The 27,779-nt window shown below is 44.9% G+C and overlaps 1 protein-coding gene across 5 annotated transcripts in view; it reads right to left on the reverse strand.

Moving 5' to 3' along the window:
- The window catches only part of LOC144827736 (sodium- and chloride-dependent neutral and basic amino acid transporter B(0+)-like), a 269,399-nt gene that overhangs the window by 211,614 nt on the left and 30,006 nt on the right, over positions 1-27,779 (reverse strand). For 4 of the 5 annotated variants that reach the window (XM_078685949.1, XM_078685946.1, XM_078685948.1 and 1 more), the window contains exon 2: positions 22,349-22,493. The exons of the other annotated variant lie outside the window; for it this stretch is intronic. In XM_078685949.1, the coding sequence (XP_078542075.1) occupies positions 22,349-22,493 (145 nt within the window). The remainder of the gene's footprint in view (positions 1-22,348; positions 22,494-27,779) is intronic. 5 annotated transcript variants of the gene reach the window in all.

The following is a 27,779-nucleotide window of genomic DNA, read 5'->3' on the forward strand; positions in this document are numbered from 1 at the left end:
AATTGGTAATAACAGTTGATTTAAAAATCTGAATTACCCTAAGTCTCCGGATAAAAACGGTACCTCACTTGTGTGGGTCGGCCTTGTGCCTGCGACAGGAAACGGCGCAAAATGCAACGTGGTCACACCTCAATTTTGCAGTTAAAACTTGACCCTTTTATGGCAAAGTGCCTACCTTTCGTTTTTGAACGCTAGCTCTGCCAGCACCTAGGGAAACCTAGCAAACCTATACATTTTTTAAAACTAGACAACCAGGGGAATTCAGGATGGGGTGACTCGACTGCCTCCCACCAGGTTCTGTTACCCAGAATCCCTTGCAAAGCTAAGAAATTGAAAAAATAAATGCATTTTCCTGACATTTCTGTGGTGGAAAGTTCTGGAATCTGCGTGGATCAACAAATTTCCACCCACCCATCGTTCCTCCAGGTCTCCCGAAAAAAATGGTACCTCACTTGCCTGGGTCTGCCTAGTGCCTGCGATAGGAAACAGCGCAACACGTAACATGTTTACACCTCAATTTCGCAGTGAAATCGTGCCCTTTTTTGGCAAAGAGCCTACCTTTTGTTTTTGAACCCTAGCTCTGCCGGCACCTAGGGAAACCTAGCAAACCTATACATTTTTGAAAACTAGACATCCAGGGAAATTCAGGATGGGGTGACTCGACTGCCTCCCACCAGGTTCTGTTACCCAGAATCCCTTGCAAAACTAAAAAAAGTGTGAAAAAATTGCATTTTCCTCATGTTTCTGAGGTGGAAAGTTCCGGAATCTGCGTGGATCAACAAATTTCCACCCACCCAGCATTCCCACAGGTCTCCCAAAAAAAATGGTACCTCACTTGCCGGGTCTGCCTAGTGCCTGCGACAGGAAACAGCGCAAAACGCAACATGGTCGCACCGCAATTTTGCAGCGAAAAAGCACTCTTGCAAAAGCTGGTCGTTTTGACAATGTCAAAACCACCAGCTTTTGCAAGAGGGTTTACCTGGGTTTTTGGCCCCGTGCTAGACGGCCATCTAGGGAAACCTGCCAAACCCACACATTTCTGAAAAGTAGACACCCGGGGGTTTCCAAAGAGGTATGGCTTGCGTGGATCCTCCAACGTTCCTTTACCCAGAATCCCTTGCAAATCTCAATTGTAGCTGAAAAAAAAAATCAGATTTTTCACACATTTTTGTGTGGGATAGCGTGGCATCACTGGGCTCACACAAATTTCCTCCCACCAGGCGTTCCCCCAGGTCTCCCAATCAAAATGGTACCTCACTTGTGTGGGTAGGCATAGTGGCTGCAACAGGAAAAGGTCTAAATCGTACGGTGGAGAATTTAAAATAACCTATAGCAAAACTACCTTCTTTATTTGGGGGGGCACCTGAGTTTTTGGCCCGGGGCTTGGCAGCCATCTTTGGAAACTACCAAACCCAAACAGTTCTGAAAACTAGACACCCGGGGGAGTCCAGGGAGGTATGGCATGTGTGAGTCCCCCAATGTCTTCCTAACCAGAATTCCTTGCAAACCTTAAAATTAGGTAAAAAAATAACTTTTTCTAACTTTTTGTGCGTGGTATCTCCGTGCCGGCAAAAACGTCCTACCACCCAGCGTTCCCCTCGTTCTCCCGAGTAAAATGATACCTCACTTGTGTGGGTGGCCCAAAGCAGAACAGGCTAAAAATGAATTTTTAAAAATTGTAGTGCTTGGGATTGACAAATTAAGCACCTCACCTTAGTCACAGGCCTTTGGCCAACCCACACAAGTGAGGTATCATTTTACTCGGGAGATCAAGGGGAACGCTGGGTGGTAGGACATTTGTGCCGGCACGGAGATCCCACGCAAAAATGTATGGAAAAGTTTTTAACTTAAATTTAAGGTTTGCAGGGATTTCTGGGTAGGAAAACATTGGGAGACCCACGCATGCCATACCTCCCTGGACTCCCCCGGGTGTCTAGTTTTCAGAATTGTTTGGGTTTGGTAGTTTCCAAAGATGCCCGCCGAGCCCCGGGCCAAAAACTCATGGGAACCCCCTTGCAAAACCAACTTGTTTTGAATGAATTAAGTTTTCAATTTGAGAGCGTGCGATTCTTGGGACAATATTGCATGGAAATTGTGACAGACATTCTCAAGTTTGCAGGAGATTGTGGATAAAAAAAAAAATAAAAAAACAATAGCATTCACCAGAAAGACAGGACCATATACACCCATGGTTTAACAATAATATCTAAATTTAGTAAGTTATTTATAGCTATAATGTACACCTTAACAGAGTTACTCAAGAGTCAAACATTCAAGTACGGCTATCTATTCCTCAAAGACACACACACACACACACACAGGTTGGATTTGGCACGAGGGCGAGTGATGGTTCAGTACATAAAATTTTATTAACAAGATATTTCAACAAAATGAAATGCTCTGTCAATAAATAAATAAATAAATAAATAAATAAATAAAAAACGAACCAGTGACTCGCAACTCGTGAGCTGTAAAGCCACGACAAGGCACCAACCGTTTTACAGGCCATTCACACACCTTTCATACCCGATAAACACCAGACCATTGACACCATCCGGAAGGAAAAGCAACACATTACAACATTCACAAAAAGGGACAAGGTACACCCTACTTCAGAAAGAGAAAAAAGACAAATATTACTGCACAGCCATCTAATCCGCAAGCACACACACATACTGTTTGGATTTGGCACGAGGGTGAGTGATGATTCAGTACATACATTTGTATTCGCAAGTAATTTCACAAAAATGAAATGCACTGCGTATAATTGAAAGTATCATAAACTGAACCACTGACTCACAGCTCGTGAGCTGTAAAGCCACATCAAGGCACCAACCTCTTTACAGGCCATTCATACACCTTTCGTACGTGTGACACATACAAAACATTCACACCGCCAGCCGTGGACCCATCACATTAGAACACTCACACCAGCAGACAGCGCCATTCAAGGGCCCATCACTTTCACACGCCCACATTTCTGACACTGCAACTACACAAAATGATGGACTGTGTAGAATGTCACTCAACTAGCAGTGTGTGTAGTGACCAACAGAAAGTAACTACTCACACACCGCCAGCCGAGCGCCAGTCCACCCACACCACCATCCAAGCACCAGACCATGCACACCGCCAGCCAAACACCACTCAGCGCACACCGACAGCCAAGTACCAGTCCATACATACCACCAGCCAAGCACCACTCCACCCACACCATCCAGCCAAGTGCCACTCCACCCACACCATCCAGCCAAGCACCACTCCGTGCACAGACAGCCAAGCGCCACTCCACACACACCATCCAGCCAAGCGCCACTCCACACACACCATCCAGCCAAGCGCCACTCCACACACACCATCCAGCCAAGCGCCACTCCACACACACCATCCAGCCAAGCGCCACTCCACACACACCGCCAGCCAAGCGCCACTCCACACACACCGCCAGCCAAGCGCCACTCCACACACACCGCCAGCCAAGCACCATTCCGTGCACATACAGCCAAGTACCACTCCACGCACACCATCCAGCCAAGCGCCACTCCACACACACACACCATCCAGCAAAGCACCACTCCACACACACACACCATCCAGCCAAGCACCACTCCACACACACACCATCCAGCCAAGCACCACTCCACACACACACCATCCAGCCAAGCACCACTCCACACACACACACCATCCAGCCAAGCACCACTCCACACACACACACCATCCAGCCAAGCACCACTCCACACACACACACCATCCAGCCAAGCACCACTCCACACACACACACCATCCAGCCAAGCACCACTCCACACACACACACCATCCAGCCAAGCACCACTCCACACACACACACCATCCAGCCAAGCACCACTCCACACACACACACCATCCAGCCAAGCACCACTCCACACACACACACCATCCAGCCAAGCACCACTCCACACACACACACCATCCAGCCAAGCACCACTCCACACACACACCATCCAGCCAAGCACCACTCCACACACACACCATCCAGCCAAGCACCACTCCACACACACACCATCCAGCCAAGCGCCACTCCACACACACACCATCCAGCCAAGCGCCACTCCACACACACACCATCCAGCCAAGCGCCACTCCACACACACACCATCCAGCCAAGCGCCACTCCACACACACACCGCCAGCCAAGCGCCACTCCGCAAACACCGCCAGCCAAGCGCCACTCCGCAAACACAGACAGCCAAGCGCCACTCCGCAAACACAGACAGCCAAGCACCACTCCGTGCACAGACAGCCAAGCACCACTCCGTGCACAGACAGCCAAGCACCACTCCGTGCACAGACAGCCAAGCACCACTCCGTGCACAGACAGCCAAGCACCACTCCGTGCACAGACAGCCAAGCACCACTCCGTGCACAGACAGCCAAGCACCACTCCGTGCACAGACAGCCAAGCGCCACTCCGTGCACAGACAGCCAAGCGCCACTCCGTGCACAGACAGCCAAGCGCCACTCCGTGCACAGACAGCCAAGCGCCACTCCGTGCACAGACAGCCAAGCGCCACTCCGTGCACAGACAGCCAAGCGCCACTCCGTGCACAGACAGCCAAGCGCCACTCCGTGCACAGACAGCCAAGCGCCACTCCGTGCACAGACAGCCAAGCGCCACTCCGTGCACAGACAGCCAAGCGCCACTCCGTGCACAGACAGCCAAGCGCCACTCCGTGCACAGACAGCCAAGCGCCGCTCCGCGCACACCACCAGCCAAGCGCCGCTCCGCGAACACCACCAGCAAAGCGCCGCTCCACACACACCACCAGCAAAGCGCCGCTCCACACACACCACCAGCAAAGCGCCGCTCCACACACACCACCAGCAAAGCGCCGCTCCACACACACCACCAGCAAAGCGCCACTCCACACACACCACCAGCAAAGCGCCACTCCACACACACCACCAGCAAAGCGCCACTCCACACACACCACCAGCAAAGCGCCACTCCACACACACCACCAGCAAAGCGCCACTCCACACACACCACCAGCAAAGCGCCACTCCACACACACCACCAGCAAAGCGCCACTCCACACACACCACCAGCAAAGCGCCACTCCACACACACCACCAGCAAAGCGCCACTCCACACACACCACCAGCAAAGCGCCACTCCACACACACCACCAGCAAAGCGCCACTCCACACACACCACCAGCAAAGCGCCACTCCACACACACCACCAGCAAAGCGCCACTCCACACACACCGACAGCCAAGCGCCACTCCACACACACCGACAGCCAAGCGCCACTCCACACACACCGACAGCCAAGCACCACTCCGTGCACAGACAGGCCAAGCACCACTCCGTGCACAGACAGCCAAGCACCACTCCGTGCACAGACAGCCAAGCACCACTCCGTGCACAGACAGCCAAGCACCACTCCGCGCACAGACAGCCAAGCACCACTCCGCGCACACCACCAGCAAAGCGCCGCTCCGCGCACACCACCAGCAAAGCGCCGCTCCGCGCACACCACCAGCAAAGCGCCGCTCCACACACACCACCAGCAAAGCGCCGCTCCACACACACCACCAGCAAAGCGCCGCTCCACACACACCACCAGCAAAGCGCCACTCCACACACACCACCAGCAAAGCGCCACTCCACACACACCACCAGCAAAGCGCCACTCCACACACACCACCAGCAAAGCGCCACTCCACACACACCACCAGCAAAGCGCCACTCCACACACACCACCAGCAAAGCGCCACTCCACACACACCACCAGCAAAGCGCCACTCCACACACACCACCAGCAAAGCGCCACTCAACACACACCACCAGCAAAGCGCCACTCCACACACACCACCAGCCAAGCGCCACTCCACACACACCACCAGCCAAGCGCCACTCCACACACACCACCAGCCAAGCGCCACTCCACACACAACACCAGCCAAAAGCCACTCCATGCACACAGACAGCCAAGCGCCACTCCACGCACACCGCCAGCCAAGCACCACTCCGTGCACAGTCAAGCGCCACGCCATGCACACCGCCAGCCAAGCACCACTCCGCCCACGCCGCCAGCCTACGCACACCTTCACATTTTGAACTTTTCTTAAAAAAACAAACAAAATAATTGCAAATAGGTAAAAATCTAGTAAGACAAATTCTGTAACTAAAAACATAGCACAAATGCCAACCTTAAAAAAGAATACAAATTATTTAAAAAACCCAGACCAGGCAGTACATTTTACCACTCATGGATACTCCAAAAATTATTTTGTGTGTGGTAAGCTCTATAACAAGAAGGCACACACAGCCCAGGGTTAGAAGGACACCCAGGGCAGTAAAAACAAGTCTCCTTCCGCAAACCTCTTCGCCAACAGACTCTACATCTCCTAGTGGGAAAGTCTTTTGTAGATGTGGGAGGAATGTAATCAGGAAAGTGGCGATCTTTCAATCGAGCCACATCCTCCACCATTCCAAATCTAGGAACACTTACTTGCTCCACAAGAACAAGGCTAGATATCACAGAGTGCTGAAACTGAAGAAAGGACAACTTTGACCCAGGAGAACACACCTTGAACACAATAAAAGCATTGAAAGTTGCTAAGTTGAAAAAATGAATGGCCAACTTCTTATACTAAACATAAGCCTTCCGAATAGCAGTGTAAGGTTCCAACCTCTGATCTACTCGGTCAACACCACCCATGTACTTATTGTACTCCTCAATGCACACAGGTTTGTGCACTTCAGCAACCTGACCCCCAAACTGGCAGAGGTGAAGTACTCTCATCATAGATGATACTCAGCATGTACACATCCCTCCTGTCCACAAATTTCATAGCTAGTAGTTCGCCACAACGTAAGGATCTGCACTGACCCCTCTGAAGTTTCTTGCAAACAAGCTCCTTTGGAAAACCTTTGTGGTTAGAGCGGATTGTGCCACATGCAAAAGTGCACTTTGATATACACTGGGATGCTGGCACCTCTTCAGAGTGCATTAGTTAATGGCTGCAAGTGTGTGGTTGAAGTGCACGAGGCTCAGAGATATGTTGGACATAGGGCCATATTTACTGGGAATGAGCGCAGTGCCACAAGCGATTTGGTTGAGTTAACTCCAAAGCAAAGGGATGCGTCATATCTACAACAATATGACGAATCCCATTGCTCTCCCCTGTGCTGGCACACAATAAGCATGTGCCGATGTAGGCACCCTTGCACAGTGGTGCTAGAGTGCCTGTGTCACGGGGATGATGGTTTTTGTGAGGAAGGTGTCCCTTACTGCACAAAAACTATCACAAGAGGTGATTTCCACTTCCTATGTATGCTGATGTGTCCTGGGGAGGCGTAGCATTCAGATGCATCCCCAGGTTTACAATTTCTCGTAAATCTGAAAATATGTCAGGTTCCATGGGTGTTGCGTGGGAACACCCACACCACCACCCATGGAACGCCCCTTTCACGCAAAGTGCTGTGTGTAAAGGGCCCGTATTTACAATGACAGGAAAAACCAAGCAGGGTGGCTTTTCATGTCCTTGTAAATATGAGGCAGAAAATGCACTGCCGGTGCATCACAAGAAGTGAAGGACCTGCGGCGCAAGGAGCTTGTAAATAAGCCCCATAGTGTGTTGGAATGATAGTTTCACACAATATCATGTATCAAGAAGTTTGAGTGAATGTGTGCGATAACACCAACTATGAAGTTTACGGTGTTTTAGCATTAGGCAGTGTTGAGTTAGTGTATTTTTTTTACATGTGTGCTCAAATATATTAGAAGAAAAGATATGGTAATGTGCAACATATTCACATGTTTTGAAGGTTCAACTCAATTAAATATTGGGTTATACCCATGCTGATATTTGCAGAATTTAACAGTGAGGATGGAATGAGTGCACATATTGGGTCTGATTCAAAGAACATGCAGTTTTACTCGTATATGTATACTACCACACTTAGGTGTGTCTACATTTGTTTGCTATTCACCATTTGAGTCTATACTTCGCAATAAATCTAGACTAACATGACTGCACCCCTCCGTTCCGGGAGTGAAGACCTCCAAGACTGAATTTATGAGTGTAAAGTTACTTCTAGTAACTTTTTGCACAGAGGTGGAGATCTTCACTATCTGGGTTAAGTTCCCCCTATGGGAAAGTATGGAGGAAAATATTAAAGATTATTATTCTTAAAAAAAAGGTTTGTTCTGGATCTGACACCCTCCTCTATCGTCACAGGCCTATCTAAGAAAACGCTTTACAAATTAAAAAACGCCTCCTAGACGATTCATGGTGGGAATTCAGGAGCAAAAATAAGCCAATAGATCTCTGCAAACCGCACTCAGTCTCCCAGGTGAATTTGTAGATGTTTGCCAACCAGTTGCTTGTAGTCTTGGGAATCAGCTGATGAGTGAGTTGATATGGATTCTGCACATAATAAGTGAGCAGATAAGGTTGTAAACAAGCAAACATGAGAGAAAAGTGCAACTCATGTTAACCTTTAGAAAAGAAAAAAAAAAAGGACGAGATTGTATCTCACAGGTATTTTATATACCTATTGATTAGATAACAAGCCTTGCACAGAAAAGCAAGATAATCAGAAAAAAGCATCACAGTTCTGGTAATGCAAAGATAAGCAGAACAAAATAACATATGTTGTGGAGTGATGTACATTAGAGTTGAAAGCCTCCCATTTCAATGGTGATGAACGCGTGTATGAGTCAGTTAAGACAAAAGAACAAAGATTTAGCAAAAAAGAGAATGATATGAAATCATGATCAGAAATACATAAAATATTTGAAAGAATTCAATAAATTAGAAGGGTTTTTGGGGTAAAAGGAAGTCACTTCTATCCTGGACTATAGACTGGTTTGGGAAAAGAATAGAATTAATCAGGTTAAAAATAATTCAGAACGCAGTGAAAGTATTGACAGTTAACTGAAAATAAATAGGTAATGCAAACATTACTCAACCTGTAATGTGATTATAAGGAATGGCTATATTTTCACTGCTGCACAATTGGAGTCTTCAAACAAACAGTAAAGAAAGAAAGGACAACAGTAAAGAAAGAAAGGATTCAAATGCATGCAGTCAGGGGAAAACTTGTGTATGTACAGGTCATTAAAGATTAACAAGGAGGCTGCGTTTTACATTAACACTTAATGACTAGAGGGACCATTTATTTATTCAGGGAATGTTCAGTTATATTCGCGTGAGTTGAAAGGTGAGAGTGCGAAGTTAGGCAGTAAGCATTGAATGTTTGGAAGACTTGGGTGTATTTTTTCTAAAATATTAGATATGAGAGTGAAATATAAACTGTTTAAAAGTATAGTGGCAGGTGATGTGTTTTATTCATTCAATTATTTGTTGCTGATGATTATTTGAGCAATGGCGAAGTTTTAACGTTCTGCTCTTGGTATCTTTCTTCCTCTGTTAGTGGTTGGCTGTCATCGGGGGTCGAGTGGTGGGTCAAGTATCTGATCATTTCAGAGTACCCGAATCCACCAATATTTCCCGCATGGAGTATTTTGTGGAGCAGCTCGTTAGGGAACTCTTTGGAGACATCCTCTCCTCCGTCTTTAATGGTCGGCGGGCTCATCACTCTTGGCCCACGCCCTAGCCCCAGATTACCTGCCCGGCCCATCATTGCAAAAATTCTAAATTTCAGAGACCGAGATGCCATTCTTCGCGCAGCACGTGACTGGGGCAAAATAAATCATCAAGGCAATTCGCTCTCATTTATCCAGTCTATACTCTTGCAGTCCAGGCAGCTCATCGTGAATTCCTTCCAGCAAAGTGGATCCTCCAAAAACACAGTTTCTTACTTCTTGGCTTACCCAGCAAAGCAGAGAGTCCGACAGGGCGCAAAAACGCTTGTATTTCCAGATCCTAGAGACGCCCTCGTCTTTGCCAAGAAACTCAATAAATCACTTTGTTCCTCACCATATGGCTTTCAGACCGCTACAACCTACAACTGACCACCTCAGTGACAAGGATTGATTGGTTTTGACTTACTTGGCTAACTACTTATCGAACAATGTCTGATGTCCCTAAAGCATGGCCACTTTGCTTCACTGCGCGGGAGTACGCTGAGCTCTGCCATGCCCTCATGAGATAATTCCCTTTCTTAACATAGGTTCCCCTCTTCCAAGTTGCGGGTTCCTGGGGTGGGAATGGGTGGTACCTCAGCCTGATTGGGGTGTTGGAGTGGGTGCGGGGGAGATGGGTCTTTCGGAAATTTTTTGGTGATGCAGGGGTGGGGTGGTTGGGTGAGGGTACTAGCGTCACCAGTGCTCGTGGCTGCTGGTCCTGTATTGACCTATGGATTACCTCCCCCGGATGTCCTCACATGGCTTACCTCCGCTAATCATATGTCACGCACTTTTTCTGATCATGCACTAGTCCAGCTTTGTCTTCGCCCGCCTCACTTTCCCCAGCGTGCCTTCACCTGGCGGCTTCCTAAAAATGCCCTATGCGATTCAGTCTTTTGTGACGAGATCCAAACAGCGATTACCAACTACTTTGACTTAAAGGTCGCTCTGTGGACTCAGCATCCATCCTGTGGGAAGGTTTTAAGACCGTGATCCGCTGCAAGTGCATCTCTTAAACAAGCTGGTGTCCTTCACTCCATCCGCGCCATTTTGGACATACTAGAATCGGAAATGAAGGCTTTAGACGCCGCTCATGCAACCCACCCCCGGTCTGAGACCCTTGCACGCCTGCGTGAATAGCATACAGAATTAGGTGAGGAGGCCGGCAGGGAACTCTTATTTCTTGGCAGAAAGGCCCGAACTCGTCGCTTCGGTGAGGGTGATCGCCCTGGTAAGGACCTGGCCAACCTGCTTCGTCCCCCCCCATGCTGCGTCGTATGTGGTGGCTCTTCGGGATGGTGGCCCCACTAGAACCACCTCCCCCGGAGAAATTAAGGTTCGATTTATGGACTACTATTTTCAACTCTCCGCTCCTCCACGTGAGGATTTTGAACAATATTTTGATACCCTCGAGCTGGTTTGGCTAGAGGACTACCATTGTAAATTCTTAGATGAGCCTTTCTGTAAGAAAGAGACACTCGCTGCCACTAATAGTTTACCTAGTGATAAGGCCCCTGGTTTAGATGGCGTCCCCGCCTCGTTCTACAAGACCTTTGCTTTGCTTCTTGTGCCACATCTAGCCGCCATGTATAATGATTCCTTCGACAATGGCCTTTTCCCGCAATCGCTTCGCGAGGCAATGATAATGCTTCTACTTAAGCCAGACAAACCATCTGATTACAGCGATTATTATCGCCCCCCTCTCCTTAGTTAATATCGACAATAACATTTTTGCAAAGTTATTGGCTTCCCATCTCATTCTCCTCATGCTCCTCATTGCCCTCCCTGATCAGTCCGGTTCCATCCCTGGCCATGTCTCATAACCTCCGGACCATATTCTCGGTCCTTCATCAGATTTATCCTAGCCTCCCTGCCGTGGCCGCTCTACTCGAATGGCCCTTTTTATTTTTTCCTTCTTCCACGCCTTGGCTTTAGTAACATTTTCATTTGCAAGATATCACTCCTCTACACTCGCCCGTCCGCCTTCGGATTAATGGTCAAATATCCGATCCTATTCGGATTGAACACGGCACTCGCAGGGGTGCCAGCTCTACCCTATGCTCTTCACCATTGCAATGGAGCCTCTCGCTGCCAGACTCCGGCAACACCATACTCAGAAGGGCATCGGCGTTTGGCCCTGCGCCCTCTTAGTCTCCATGTATGCGGATAATATTACATTGTATGTCCGTCACCCCCAAGAAAACCTCAGCCCCCTTGTGTGTGGGAAAAAATGGTGTGGTGGATTGCCCAGCCTACAGGTGAACTGGAGCAAGTCAGTGCTGTACCCTCTTACTGATGCCACTAGGCCATTCACCCCAGACCTTTCTTTCGTATGGGCGTCTGGCCCCACTCGCTATCTATGTATTTGGCTGAGCAGGGACTTGGATGACCTCTGGAGGGCCAACTTTGGACACGCGGTGGACTGGCTTGAGTCCAAAATACCTCATTGAACTGGCTTCCCCTGTCACTGGCTGGTCGTATAGCCATTGCCAAGATGGTGGTACTCTCGAAATTCCTTTTGCCAGTTTTTGAATATCCCCATACCTCTAACTGCCCATTTCTTTGATAAGATCCACTCCCTGGTCACATCTCTTGTCGGAGCTGGCAAACAACTCAGGATCGCATACGATATTCTTACTCCCCGTGTCGGTCGGCGGAATGGGCGCACCCAATTTTAAACGTTTAAGGAGCAGGTGAAAAACAGCTGACTGACCTATGGCTAAAAGCTATCAGTTGACACTATTACATATTTTAAGCTGAGGTGGGTCCTCAACTGATGCAAAACCGATTCCATTCACTTTGTTGCATTTGGTCAATTGTTGCTTTACAGGATGGTGATTAAAGCAATTTTATCGAGACCCAATGAATGCAGATGCATCTTTAAGGACAAATATGTGGCCTTACACCATCCTACCCTTACGGGAAGTCAAGAAGCGCCCATCGGCCCTCCTCTGCTGCCACTGGTGCCTCTGTATCGCTCCCCCATAGAACGATACACAAAGCAGCACGAACTCAAGATACCCTTCCTTTTGTGGCAAATGTGAGAGTCTACCACACTATAGGAGAGTGTGCACAACTTTAGCACTTGGGACAAATTGTGGAATACCACAATTTCTTTTGGGTGCAACCAATGGTAAAATTGTGTTATTTTTGTCGTATGGTGCGCGTTTCTGAATAAAATTAATGTAGCGATGATTGTAAACGCTCCCCTCGTGCTTCGCGTGTGACGTGACCGTGGCTTTTGCACATTATGCATCGGGCTAATGTATTTTGGCATTTTGTGACAATGTTCTAGTGTGCACTGCAGCGCGGAATAGTTCCTTGCCCTCAGGGCTGGACTGGGGACCGAAATCGGCCCTGGCAAAGTGCTCGGCCGCCCCCCCCTCCCCCTGGGGGGTTGGGGGTGCGACCTCGCTCTTTGCTAGGGCCGGTTTTCGGCCGATTTTGTTACAGTGCCGCTATGCTGCAAAAAACAACCCTGTAACAAAACCGGCCCCCTGGGGTCCAAAACCGGCCCCCACCCTCGCGGCCGACTGGGGGATTGCCCGGAGCCTGCAACGGCCAGTCCGGGCCTGCTTGCCCTTTAACAGTTGTTTTATCTTTTTTTGGCATACCGGGACCGCGGGAGCACCATCGGAAACTCCACTCTCAGTCCCTGAATCCAAGCAAGACTGCAGTGCGCGTTGGGATGGAGAGGGCGCCTGGCTCAACTCGTAGAAACCAGCCACGCTGTGTGGTGAGATCGGCGAGTTTAGTCAAGGAGCCCACGTTTTTTCCTCAGACACCAGACACCCTACGGTGTGTGGGTCCTTATTCAAAACTCGCTCACAGCTTGACATCCGCACCATAGCGGGTCTGTATATACACAGTGAGGCGCAAAGACGCACGGTCAGTGCCAGGAGGCTGTGCGGGGCAGGCCCAGACTTAAGGACATCCTGTAAATCAAGGGCGAGTCACCCCCTTGCGGAGTATTCCGGCTAGCCGCTTGGCGGCACAAAACAAAATCAGTGATTCACTCACTTTTCTAAATGTACAGTAGCACCTACTCAGGTGCGTGTTGATGCGCAGAGCGCCTTAAACAGGGAGACAAAGGAGGGGGGGTGGGATATATAGATATAGGTTTTATCAACCTATTCCTTCTCCCAGACAGCTTAGTGCCTTAGCTTCCCTCACTCATGGAGGAATACGCAGAGGAAGAATCCCTGCAGGTGCTGCCCCCAGATGGGTTTTGTGATGCAGTAGATGCATCCATCCATCAAGCGCTGGCAGAAGCTATGGGACCCTTGGAGCGTCGCATAATGCAGTTTGCTTATGCTTTCCAGGTTGATAGACCCAATGCGCTGACAAGTGCAAAAGCTCCTCGAACATGGATGTTGGTGCATTTGAAAGGTTGAAGAGGGCCTTCTTAGTGATACCAGTGGCAGGAAGAAAGGATTCCACCCAGACATCCCAGAGTCTTCACAGGATGAGGAAGAAGAGTCCACGGGGGACTCGGCTGATCAGGCAGGCCATTGTAGGCCCTGGCGCCCCATTGTATCACCTTCCGTTACACCCAAAGATTCGGAGGAGTCTCCTGACATGTTGGTTCCGGAGGACTTGATACACCCACGATCCTCCGAATGGACCCCTTCCCCATAGGTCTTGGCGTTCGTTGCAGGACGGCTGCAGAAGCCCCTGGAAAAAGGGGTACAGGCTTGCTTCTGTGCAGAGTGCCCTCGGCCTGCCCTTCCAGGCAAAGTCGCAACCAAGCCAGAGGTAGACACAAAGATAGGCATTTTTTGCAGAAGTATGAAAGGGGATAGATAGATCCTGGAAATCCTGCCAGTATTAACTCCCAGACATAACTGGGCCAATTACAAAAATCTTAAGAGTTGGCGGAGGAGGCCAATCTGGCAGGTACCCTTTTATCCCCATAGAGGATTTCCAATTGGGCACAGCGTGCAATAGTTTTTTGGGGGAACACGAACTGCGCCCTCTCTACAGGGAGGTGGCACTCTTTTCTCCTCAAGGTGGATCCCAAGCTTGGGAACTTGGCCTCTTTGGGAGGCGGGCACTGTAGTGCAGGGTAGACTCTTTGGAGACCTATTCATCAGAGTTATCAAAATTTTTCTCCACGTTTACGTCCTTAGATAAGGCACAGTCATCAATTTAAAAAGGTTTTCCACCCTAGATTTTCTGTCGCGCTGGTCGTGGCAGAGGGCACTAGACTGGCCATTTTTACACGCAAGGCCCTTAAAGGGGCAGCAAAAAAAGCCACAGACTCTGGCAAGCAGGAATTTTTCCAATCCTAATAAGGTTACAGACGCTGAAGAGGCAGAGGAGCAACCAGAGGCCAGCCCTCGGCCACAGCAGGTGAGCCTTTTCACCATCTCAGGGTGGGGGGTAGGTAGGTGTTTTTCGAAGAAAATTGGAGAACCATAACTTCAGATGCTTGGGTACTTCAAACCATCAAAGGTTTCCAGATAGAGTTTTACAGCACGACTGTGCAGGCCACCTGTCCAAGATTGTTGGTTTTCCCACAGGACCAAGCCTTGCTAAGCGACAAGGAGGTGGCGAACCTATTGCCAAAAGGAGCAATTTTGCCTTCCCTTTTGCACCCCAAAGGTTCTCAGCAACATTTTTCTCGTCACCAAGCTGGACGGAGGGCAGCGCCCAGTAATAAACTTGAAAGAATTCAATTAGAGGCTGGTATACCACCACTTCAAGATGGAAGGAATCCATCTTCTGCAGGACCTCCTGCAATCAAACGATTGGATGGTCCGTCTGGAAACGTACTTGTCAGTACCGTTTTTTCCCCCCACACAGGCATTTCCTACAGTTTCAATAGAGGAAGCAGGTTTACGGATGCGTAACTCTTCCATTCGGCCTCTCTTCGGCCATGGTGTTTCACAATGGTTCTCAAACCTGTGGTGGAGACACTATGAGCCAGGGGTGCGCGGCTCATCGTCTACTTGAATGATGTCTTGCTCTTGGAGCAATGCCCTTTGAGCCTCTCGAACAGTTTGCAGGAAACAGTGGACCTCCTCCAGAATCTGGGTTTCATGATAAACAAAAGGTCTCTACTGACCCCATCCAGACAGATGACTTTCTTGGGGTTCACCATACATTCAGCGGCCCGCACACAGTCTTCCAGCAAAGAAGAGGACCAAGATCTGTAGGGAACTGAGGAGAATGTTACCTCATTCTTCCACTTCGCCAAGGCAGATAGCCAGATTTGTGAGTCTTCTCGCCTCTTCGATCCAAGCAATCTTCCCTGGACCACTCCATTACAGGGCACTAAAACATTTGAAGGCCTCTCACCTCCGCAAGGGCCTTCAATAGTCGGATCAAGTTCCCAATACAGAGTAGGTCCGTGTGGATATGAAGTAGTGGTTAGACCATATAGAGGCCTGGAACAACAGAGCCATCTTCGGTTGCAATCCAGACTTGGTATTAGAGTCGTACATCAGCAAGTCGGGCTGAGGAGCCCGCTGCAGGGACTCCTTTACAGGAGGAAAGTGGTCTGCTGACGAAGGCCAGCTCCACATCAATTGCCTAGAACTGATGGCGGGTTCCTTAGCGATCCAGTGCTGGGCGAAGACAAAGTGTCCTGCAGTGTGTTGTTGAAGATTGAGAACATCTCGGCAGTGTATTACAGTCCAAGGCTTTGGCAGATTTTGCCATGGACCTTTGGACGTTTTGCCTTTCCTACAACATCTCGGTGAAGGTGGAATACCTCCTGGGAGCTTCCAACGTCGTGGCAGATTGGTGCTCCAGGAGTTGGTCGGACATGAGTTTGTGGCAGCTGCACCCACGGATTTGTCAGAGACTACATGACGAGTGGAACCCATTTTCCGTGGATCTTTTTGCGTCCCGGCTGGATCACCAGCTTCCAAAATTCTTCAGCTGGAATCCAGATTCTCTTGCAGCCGCCACGGACGCTATTCTCCAGAATTGGGATTCTACAATCCTTCTACCCCCATGACCCTCTCCTTCAGAGAGATGCCCAAGGTCATCCCCACACGTTAGTCCAGCAAGGGAGAATGCCACTAGTGGCCTGGCGGATTTCAGGCATTGCTGCAGAGTCTCTGGCTTTTCGAATGAGGCTCAAAAGCTGCTGGGAGCAGCATGGGCAGACAGCACGAATAAAAGATACAGATTAGCTTGATCGAGATGGATCGGTTGGTGTGTTCGAAATTATCAAGCTCCCATGGGGTGCGAAGTGGTAGTAGTTATGAACTTCTTGGCGTCCCTGGCGTACCGCACGGTTAATTCCTACAGGTCGGAGATTTCGGCCGGGCATACAAGCGCTTCGTTCCAATACAGACACAATAGCACCTGAGATCAAAAACCTGCGCAAAGATATGGCGAGTATGTCAATGAAGGTTTCTGATAATTCAATTAAACTTCTAGACAATAAAAATAAACTTGATACTTTTGCTCCGCTTGTGGGGGAAAAAATAAAAATAAAAAAAATAACCCATGTCTGCTCTCCTTCTGGATTTGGAAAATCGCAACCGGCAATATAATCAATTTACTGGAGGATGTGGAAGGTTCTAATTGCAGGCTATATTTGGAGAATTTGATACCTGGTCTTTGGAATATCAAATTTCCGGAAGAGTTTGAAATAGATAAGGCACATAGGATTCCATCTCCGTAATCCTCGCCATACAAAACCACGACAAATGATTTTCAAGGCTTTGCGTCATCATTTGGTTTTGATCAGGAAAGCAGCAAGGGAAATTCCTTCTTTGATGGTCAATGGGAATAAAAATGTTATTCACCAAGACTTTGCTAAAGATACGGTCAAGATTTGCAAGGAATTCTCAGACACGCGTCCACAGTTATGAAGTCTTGGATTTAAATATGGCTTTTTTGATCCTTCCACAATGCGAATCTGGAAAGATAACTTTTCAAAGTCCTTCCAACGACCTCAGGACTTAAAATTATTCTTGGATCAGCAGTCACAGTCTTGACAGTTTTTGGGTCAGCATGCACAGCACTCAATGGATACTCATGTCTCTGTTACTTGAATATTGCTAGTTACGTATATTCTGACAAAATTAAGATTTATTCTCTCACTGGGCTCCAACGGTTCCGGTCATGCTTGTAGAGCGTGTGTGCATTTCATTTTTGCAATTAGGGTTTCATGTTGGTTGTTTTTCCCTTTTTTCTTTCCTCTCTTTTTTGCTTGTTCTAGAGCTACTACTTTTTCATACTCTTTTCTTATTTCTGCATCTCCTCCTCTTGTCCTTTTTTTTCTTTTTCTTCGCTTATGGCTAATGTTCATAATATTAAAGTTGTCTCATTAAATGTTAAAGGTTGATGTCATCCAGTTAAGCGTACAAATTTTTTAGATTAAGGTATTTGTAAAGCAGATATTTGCTTGATACATGAAACTCATATAGACGACAAATTCTTAGATTATATGAAACAAGTGGGTTGATAATCTGGTTTCTTCTCCTGCAAATGGTTAAAAAAAGTAAATGGTGTGGCTATTCTTTTTGCAAAAGAATTACATTGCCAAATTAGTTAAACGTCAGATACTGACGGTAGATTTGTAATAGTTAAAATTAAAGTTTTTGACTCAGTCATTTTTTTACTAAATGTTTATAGCCCTACTGCGGATGACCCTGCTTTCAGGTCTACTCTTACAACTGAGGTTCTAAAGTTGGGTAAAGTTCCTCCAATTATCAGAGGTGATTTTAATGTTATTTCTGATCCTTTATTAGATAGATTGTCTATCACAAGATGTCATCCTCCTAAGGTTTTTTTATGCTTTTAAAACATTTATTCAAACCACTAAGTTAGTTGATATTTGGCAATTACACTTCCCTACAGACAAAAGTTTAACTTTTTTTTTCCAAACCCACAATTCTCATTCTAGGATTGATTATTTATTAGTCTCCAAACAATTAATTAATTCTGTGATCGCTTCTATGATTGGTAACATTTACATTTCAGATTATGCTTGGATTTCTTTTGTTTTGAATTTAATTTCAACTTTTACAAAGCAATCTAGATGGCGAATGAATACGGGCATTGTTCTTAATGAATATAATAAACCTAAACTCTAAAATGCTATTCAAGATTATTTCCTTCTTAACCCTGAAGGTTCTACTTCTATGATTAATAGATGGAATGCTTTTAAAGCTTATATTAGAGGTGTAACTATTTCTCTTATGGCCCACAAAAACAAAACCTTTAATTCAAATATTAAATTAGAAAAACAAATTGCAAAATTTGAGTGACTTTTTATTACGTCTAATGATCCTCAATATAGAATCAAATTACAAAACTTTGTTATGAGTTTAACTCCATCCTTAGCAAGAGAGCAGGCATTCACATTTCGAATTCTAAAGTCAAATTTAGTTTTAATGCCAACAGACCTGGAAAACTTTTAGCTAATGATCTACGTATAAAAAAAGATTAAAAACTCAAATTAATTCAATTCATGGCCCTGATAGTAAAATTGCTTTATCTCACAATGATATTGTTAATGAATTTTTGGATTTTTACTCCAATTTATATAACAAACCCAATTTTAATGAGGGTTCCTTAATTGATTCTTTTTCAACACAATGTGGATTACCCAAAATTTCACAATCAGATAAAATGGGGCTTGACTCACCCATTATTAATGATGAAATTCTATCAGCCATAAAAACTCTTTAAAAATACATAAGTCCCCTGGTCCCGGCCGTATTCCTGCTGAGTTTTACAAAGAATTTCAATTACAGCTTTTACCTTTTTTATTTCAACTTTTTACCCTTTTTGGTTCTTCAGGAATTACCTAAGTTTCTTTTACTGAGGATTTCATTATTGTACTTCCCAAACCTGATAAAGACCCGACACTTGCGTCAAATTATCGTCCTATAACTTTAATCAAAATTGTAAATTATATGCTAAAATACTTGCTTATAGATTATCCCGTGTTAGATTCTATTATACATCCAAATCAATCTGGTTTTATGAAGAATATATATTCTGAAAACGTTACAAGAACTTTACTACATGGTATTTAACAAGGCTCAACTTTAACTCTTCCATCAGGAATTCTCACATTAGATGCGGAGAAAGCTTTTGTTAACATTCATTGGCAATTTTTATTTAACACCTTATTATCATTTAATTTTGGTAGCACTTTTATAGTGTGGCTCAATGGTTAGAGCGGCAGACCCTGATGCAGAGATCTGGCCTGGGACCAGGGTTCAATTCCCGCCTCGGCGGGTCTTGGGCTCAATTTCCCCGGACCTGATAATTCTCGCCTCGGTGCCTATTCTAATCATGGGTCCCACTCTGCAACTCTGGGCAATAGCTTGCTTAATCTCCACAACGGCCCCAACAGCGCTGGGATGCCTGGCTTCACCTTGGGGGTGGCCAGAAGTGGACATTTCACAGGGAAAAGCTAGGAAGGGTTCAACAGCGGTATGAGTACAGCGCGAGGACGCCCCGTTGCTGGGGCAGAAGTGTGCTTTACAAGTACAAATTCATTTCATTTCATATGCACGATTTCCGCTTTATATTCTGCTCCTACTGCTCGTTCACTTATTAATGGCCAAGTTTCTAACCAATTCTCCCTTTTTAGAGGTACACGACAAGGTTGCCTCCTTTCCCCACTTTAGTTTCGGATTGCTATTGAACCTTTACTTACTTCTATAAGAAAATGTGAAAATATTAAAGGAATCAATATTCAGGACGTTATTATTAAAACCTTAGCTTATGCTGATGATGTACTTTTATTTATCAGTGATACTATATCCTCTTTCCCTTCCCTATGAGAGATCATTTTTAAGTTTTCCAAAGTTTCTGGTTATAAATTAAATACTAACAAAACTGATTGTTTTCCCTTAAATATTTATTTGTACTCCTGATATGCTACCTATGAACAAAATTATTTGGCAAAAAGATAAATTGAAGTATCTTGGTATTCCTTTGAAGTATCTTGGTATTCCTTTCTCTTCATCCATAAAATCAACAATAGCATTGAACTGTGATTGCATCTCACATTATATTAAAGATAAAACAGCCAAATGGTCTTCACTTCATCTCTCATGGTGGGGAAGATTGGACTCCATTAAAATGACAATTGCTCACAAAATCTTCTACACCCTTGCCATGATTCCTACTCAATTTTCTTTAAAGGTTTACAAGGATGTTGAGAAACGTCTCTCCAAATTTCTTTGGAATTACAAATCACCTCATATTAGTTATAAAAAAAAATGAAAAATACCCAAATGTAATGCTGGTTTTGGATTACCTGACTTTTTTCTTTATCATAAAGCTTTTATTTTAAAACAAAGTTCCATATGGTTTAACCATTCCTTTTTAAATAATCCTCATATTGGGCTTCTTATTGAGAAATCAGTTGTAAATCCATTTCCATTTCCCACTTTGTTAACTAGGTCTAAGAAATCATATTTTTTCATAAATCTGTTAATTATAAATCCACTAAAATGATTTGTAATGATTAGATTCAGTTTTTCAATCTCCCATGTTTAATACAGAAGACTTGTCATTATGGCATAGCTCTGTCATTAAATTAAATAGAAATATCAGTTTCCGGTATTCATGGATTTATGCAGGTATTTTTTTATCATAAAGAGGTCTATTCCAACAATGCTTTAATTTCATTTGAGGCGTTACCAAAAGAATGTAGTTGATCTCAGTCTGACCTTTAAACATTTGTGTATCTCGATTTTAGACTCATTTTCTCATGTTATTCCTTTTAATGTTAGAGCGGATTTATCATTATATATTCAAACTGTTCCCACATCATCTCATGGTGTTTCTATTTTATATAAATTATCTAATTCTCTAGGATATAACATGAATAGGATTTTAATAATTTGGAATAATGAACTTTCATCTCTTGGTTTATTGATACATGGAAAGATGTTTGGCTCAACAGTATTTCTGGTTGGTTACCGGTCTCGCTTTATCAAACTAATTCTTATATTTTATTCAACTGTTTATGGACTGCATTACATTTATTTTAGGCTAAACGTCTTCAATCTTCAACTTGTTGGCACGGTCAATTACATCCTGGTAGATTACAACATATGCTTTTTGAAAGTTCTTAAATGTTCTTGATGATTTTCCTTCAAATTAGTAATATGCAAATCTGCTGTTCTCTCGCAAAACCTAAATGACTAATATCAGCTGCTTTAAAATCCATTACATTCTGTTGGAAAGATGTTTCGCTATTATCAGTTCATGCTTGGTGGTAATGGATTATTTTTTCAAGAAGAGGAGCTCAGTTGTCCTAGACTGGTATTAATCATAATTCTAATACTGATCACTCTTTTTGGACACCTGTTGATATATATTTATCTTCTTAATTATATATTTATATCTAGTTTTCTTCATTATTGATATTATATTAGACTAACTTTTACGATACAGTAGCTCTATTTATAGTTAATGCAATAATGTTGTTATAGTGGTTCTCTTTCCCTCACCCTTTTTAGTTTTTCAATGATTTGCAATTTCGTTACCCATTGTAATTCAATTGAGGTTCTTGTATCTTTTTATTGTGTTTATTTTCGCCTAATATTTTTTCTGTACTGTCTTTGTTTATTGACTAATATGATAACTCCATAAAATATTTTGAACTCAAAAAGAGAAAGTACCAGTGGCTGAGATTAATTGAAGCATTCCACACATCACTTCTGTTTTACTAAACTAGGAAGCCTCCAAAGTAAAACACGTGCCAATTCATTCTTCAAATACGTTTTTTTAATCAGAAGCTTATTATTAGAAATAATGTCTGAATTAATACGATACCTCCTCCATTTTGGAACGTCAGGTAGGGAAATCTCCAGACATTGCCCAATCCCACAGCATAACCAACCATAGACAGGAGATATTCTGTTTTACTAGACCAGATCCAACGCTCCGTGTTCTCATCCTTGCTGCCCTCATGTGACTTCTAAAAAATACAATCATAAAGTTATTAAGAGTATTATAAAACAATGTTCAATCAATTATTTTGATAGTCCAGCTGAGTAACAACTGATGCATTCTTCAAAAACAGGAAAGCGACTGGAGTTATATGTGCCCCCAATCCTTCTGCAGAGGTCAACCGTAAACATTTGGCACTCACATGAACTTTGGTGATCTCTCAAGAGGGGCAATCAATCATTCTCACTTTGATCTTTCTTTGCAGGGAGCAGAGGGAGGTGAGAATCACAGACACCCTGTATATTTGCTGTGGTGCCATTGGAGTGGAAGGGGCGCTATTGATGGCAGGGATGGGAGGGGATGAACTTGACACCTGCTTCATATTTTCTATTTCCTCTCCTTGGCCTCTTCCTTAACCCCTCTAGCACTGCTTCATAGGACAGTTCATAGGCGAGGAAATGAAGCAGGGTGCCATCAACGGGTAGCACTTTGAATGGTCTTGGAGGCTGTTTCCAGCTGTTTTCCCCTCATGGGTCAGTGACCACTACCGGTTCCTGTCTTTGTAGAAGGCACATTATTTCAGCACTTTTAAGTTTCATAGCAAACACTTCGTTTTAGGTAACTTACCTGTTATTGGCTACTCTATATGCACAATGATAAATCCTAAAGGACAACATCACGTGAAACATTGCATCATAAATGAGGCATGTTAAATCAGAAGGAAGTAATTGTAAAAGGCATGAATCTTCAAACTTTATCATGCAAGAATTACAGGGCAAGATTACAAAATGGGAATGGTTAACATGGTAAAAGTATTCAACACATTCATAAAGAAAGGATATTGGATGGAACAAAGCTATTCCCGGACCTTGCAGTTTGTGAGTGGCCATACTCTCTGGGAGATTCACTTTGATGATAAACGGGCCATTGCTTAATTTAGAATTCATTTTTGGAGGGCAATGGTGGCAGTTGGGGTCCTCTGGATGGGATGCATTGAAGGTGGTGGCTCAGAGGATTTGAGTGGCTTCGGCGTGGGGCTTGTAGAGCTCAGAGGGAGGGTAGGAGTGAGAGATGAACACATAGTTTGGAGTTTACAACAGATTCCAAGGGCTATTCAGAGGACTCCCTCTGGAGCATGCTGTAGGCAATATTAGTATTCAGGAGTACATGCCAGACATTTTTGTGTGGGCCCCCCTTCTCTGGTGAAGAATGATGCTGGTGTTCTCTCGGGCTTCCTCCTGTGTCATCTCCAGTGGCTACCAGATGGGTCATTTGGCAGTGGCATGTGCTCCACAAGGGGTTCACAGGATGTTAAGGAGGAGGGAACAAGGAAAATGGTTTTAGTGGGTTCTGGCAGCCTTAATACCCCAGCTGATCCTGGACTACGTCCCCTCTTCCACAGGAGGGGCCATAATCTTCCTCCGAGGTTCAGGACTCATTTCTGCCTTTTTAAGATGGGGCACTTTTAGACCATTTAGGGCTCATATTTGTTCCAAGGATGGAGGATGCGTTTGTGGAGGTGGTTAGATTATGGAGTCAGGGATGAGAGCCACGGTGGAAAGCCCTAAAGGTGGCAATGGATATTGTCTGCGTGAGTAGTGCTGCTTCCCTTGATGTTGGATTTGTTTGATGTTCTTTTGGAGTGGCTCACTTGCACATTGGCAAGCCCCGGTTTTAATATAGGTAGTTTCATGCTGGATGAATCTGCTGGGAAGAGTGCTTGAGTTTCAGTGGGGGTGACAACCTAAATGGAATTGAATGGTTGCAATGAGGGACAGGTTGTGGGAAGGGTGGTTAATAGTGGTTTGGCAATCCTATAAGCTGGGATTTCTGGGATCAGTTCTCAGAGTTGGAATAAGGAACCATCCTACCCATTGGTGAAGATGGTTGTGCATAGCAGAGGTGGGAGTGGTGGAGTCAGAGTTCGGTTAGTTGAAACTTCGTGTGAGTTTTGGTCCTGGCACTGGGTCAGTCTTTATTCAGACCTGCATCAATAAAATCACTACTTGTTTTACAGAATATGAACACTTACCCTGTTTAAGGCTGAACTCAACCCTTTGACCAGGAATAGAGCTATCAGCAAGTCCATGACAGGTAAGGTTTTGCAGCTGTTGGCGGAGCTGTAGAAACACATTAGTTCACCACACATCTATGTTTGCTTAATAAGGAGATATAGCAGCAACTTAAAAATGGTGACAAAGAGTCAAAAAACTATTACTTACTCTTAAGAGAATTTATGTCAGAAGCCAAACTGCTGTCTCCAGTGTCAGTCAAGTTGTTAAGTGCACAAGGTCCACCTGATATCGTGGTTAAATCCCTGCTCTCGTGAAGACTTTCACCCTTCATATTAACCATCCAGTATCTCCAGGCTTTTCTCTTCAGAACTAAGATATGTACCAACCCGGATTCCGCACAGTTCCAGGGGTTGGCTCACAGACCCTTGCCCAACCAGTCATATTACTCAGCAGGGCTTTTCCAAGTGCAGGCATTTTTTCCCAAGATTACTTTATGCGATTTTCCAGTGAGACGATCAGTGTACCATGTGTTTCCCACACACATGGTATACGGTAGTGTTACATGCAGGGAGGCATTATTTCCTCCGCTGCTGCTATTCCTTCCACTAAGTCCCACTTTCTCTGGATCCATGAATTCTGCCTTGGGTCTCCCTCATTGTTTTCTCTGCATGTCAAAATCATACTCCACGCCAATTGTATCATTCTTTGCTGCCACTGGTTCCTCTTTGCAGACCACTGGGCGTCCCTTCATCTTTCCACACGGTTTTATTTAGTTTCTTCTCTCCTGGGTTTGGTGCGACATGAACTGCCTTGTTTTACTTTGGTAAATCCTAGTTGAGGAGCACTACAGGGATACTACAGGCAGAATGGATGTTGGAAGAACTGTTGTCTGGTGGCATAGCCTGTGGTGAAAAAGACAGACATCTTTCCTTAGTTTGTTCCTCGTGAGGAAAGCTACAAGGATTTTCATTCTAGGTGGGAGTTCTATTTGCCCCGGATGGTGCTGCTTTCATTGTGTCACCATGTGCTCTTTCCCAGCAGATCTTAGTTGGCAAAACATTTAAATATCTAGTACCCGCATCAATCAGAAATCATTCAAAACAATACTTTACATGCATCCATAACAGGCAGATACACCATATAATTTGTATCACAGATCCCTCCTCGTAAGAGTAACTGAAAATATTAGGGAATCCTCTGAATACCTATTCAACACCGATAAGATATAACATAGCTGGATCCCACTAAACTCACCACAGTACTATCCGTAAAAACAAATAAAGAAACACTGACCGAGCAATGCTCACATTATAGAGAGCGTGGAGGTACCATATACTTAGACCTTGGCAAGCTCACAACAGGCCCCCATCCTTCATAAATTAACATTTCACTACATAATAATTTATAACAACACACCCACTGTGTACCCCACATTATGTTAGAGGAAGCCATATCAACACACAATGCTATCAATTATCTCAGACATACACTTCAACTAGAAAATGCAAATGCTACTACCCTCATCTAGAGAGTACTTGAATTTTACATATAGACTTAAATCACTAATTCCCCTTTTCTGTCTTGTGAACCTCCATGTTCTCTTGTTTGGACTGATCACGCATTAATATACTACCCCTAACAGAGAACGCAATGGATATGCAGGAAGCACTCCAATTATTTTACACATCGCCGAATACCGCCATTGATATTATGGCACCTATGAAAATTCATTCTTCACCACGACTAACCACTTGCTTCTTGGTACAATACCGTCTACTCAATGTAGAGAACTGGAAAGACAATGGCAAACTACTCTAAATTCAAGCTATTGAGATGCCTACAAAAAATCCTTGGTGCACTATCACAGTAACATTAGGACAGCGTGGAAAAATTTCATATCTCAGCAACTTGATAAAGCTGGCAATTCCTCCAAGGAACTTTTTTAAACCCTTAATTCCTTCATCAATCCTCAGGCCTGCACAACTAAAATTCCCCCTTCGCAAATACTTTGCAACCAGATTGCTGACCATTCAGCGGATAAAGTAAATAATCTATAATAATCTTGCAAATCTGACACACCGCATCAACTTGGAGCCTACATACGTTGATAGAAAGTATACCGGGACCTTCGAGAAGTTTGCCCCCATTAATGTAGAGTACACTCAACTCGCTCTGAAAGCTTCTAAATCAGGTTCTCCTCTGGATCTTATTCCAGTAAGAGTAGCCATGCTATCCCATCAACAGGCCCGCCTATTAGCTCCTTGTTGAATCTTTCACCGAGCACAGGCGCAATTCCAGCTGAGTGGAAAGCTGCTCATGTCATTCCAATCCCGAAAAAAAAAAAAAAACCTTCCTTTTGCAGATTTTTCCAACTATTGCCCTATATCACTTCTTCCTTGGGCTAGATAAATAATAGACTCAAGATATTCCATCAGTTGTTTCTTGATCTCGCTTTCTAAAAGGATCCCAGATCCATCCTGGTCAGGCTTCAGACCAATGCACAGCACCGAAACTGAACTCTTAGCTGATACCGATCAGATTAGATGCTGCCAAGACAAAAATCTTTCATCTAGGATTGTGCTGTTAAACTGATCTGGGGCCTTCAACGCAATATCTCATCCAAGACTGATGCAGAGATCGGAGGAGAATTGCGTCTTGCCTTGATCATTTCGCCAAGTAATAGTGTACTTCATGCACACCCGAGAAGGACCATAAACACCATACCATATGGCGAAATGATCAGGGCCAGACAATTGTAGCGAGGAACAAAACTGTCAAAAATGTCAAATCCATAAACAAAGCAGTGTTTTGCAGGAAGGAAATATGCAAATGTGGGCCACTTTATTTTTAGCGTACCCGGGCCGATTTTTTTTTTATCCCAATCCAACCCTGCTGTGAGGGGTGGACATCATAGGCATTTGATGGGGTGATCCCTCACCCCAACCCATATGATTACTATATATTGCAGGAGCTTGCACTAAGGTCCACTTCTTGGAGTATGTGTATTTTACAGGTTCCGCAAAGATTTGAAAAAGCTGGTAAAATCACTGTTTCTCAAATAAGGGCAGACCCCAACAAACTCAGGTGGCCAATCTTTTTCAGCCAAGACGTTTTAGCCGAATAACAAGTTCTTCCAAAAGAGAAGGTGTATGGTATGCTGTATATCCCCCTCCACCTGGAGTTCCAATTCATATAATTGACTAGAGACATGCATCCTCCGGTCCAGGTGTTGCACCTGGACATAGTCACTTGTTGCTACTGCCACCAGACACTATATTAGATTCTGGCTAAATACTGTG

This window comes from Lissotriton helveticus, chromosome 4_1, assembly GCF_964261635.1.
Source record: "Lissotriton helveticus chromosome 4_1, aLisHel1.1, whole genome shotgun sequence".
Classification (NCBI taxonomy): domain Eukaryota; kingdom Metazoa; phylum Chordata; class Amphibia; order Caudata; family Salamandridae; genus Lissotriton; species Lissotriton helveticus.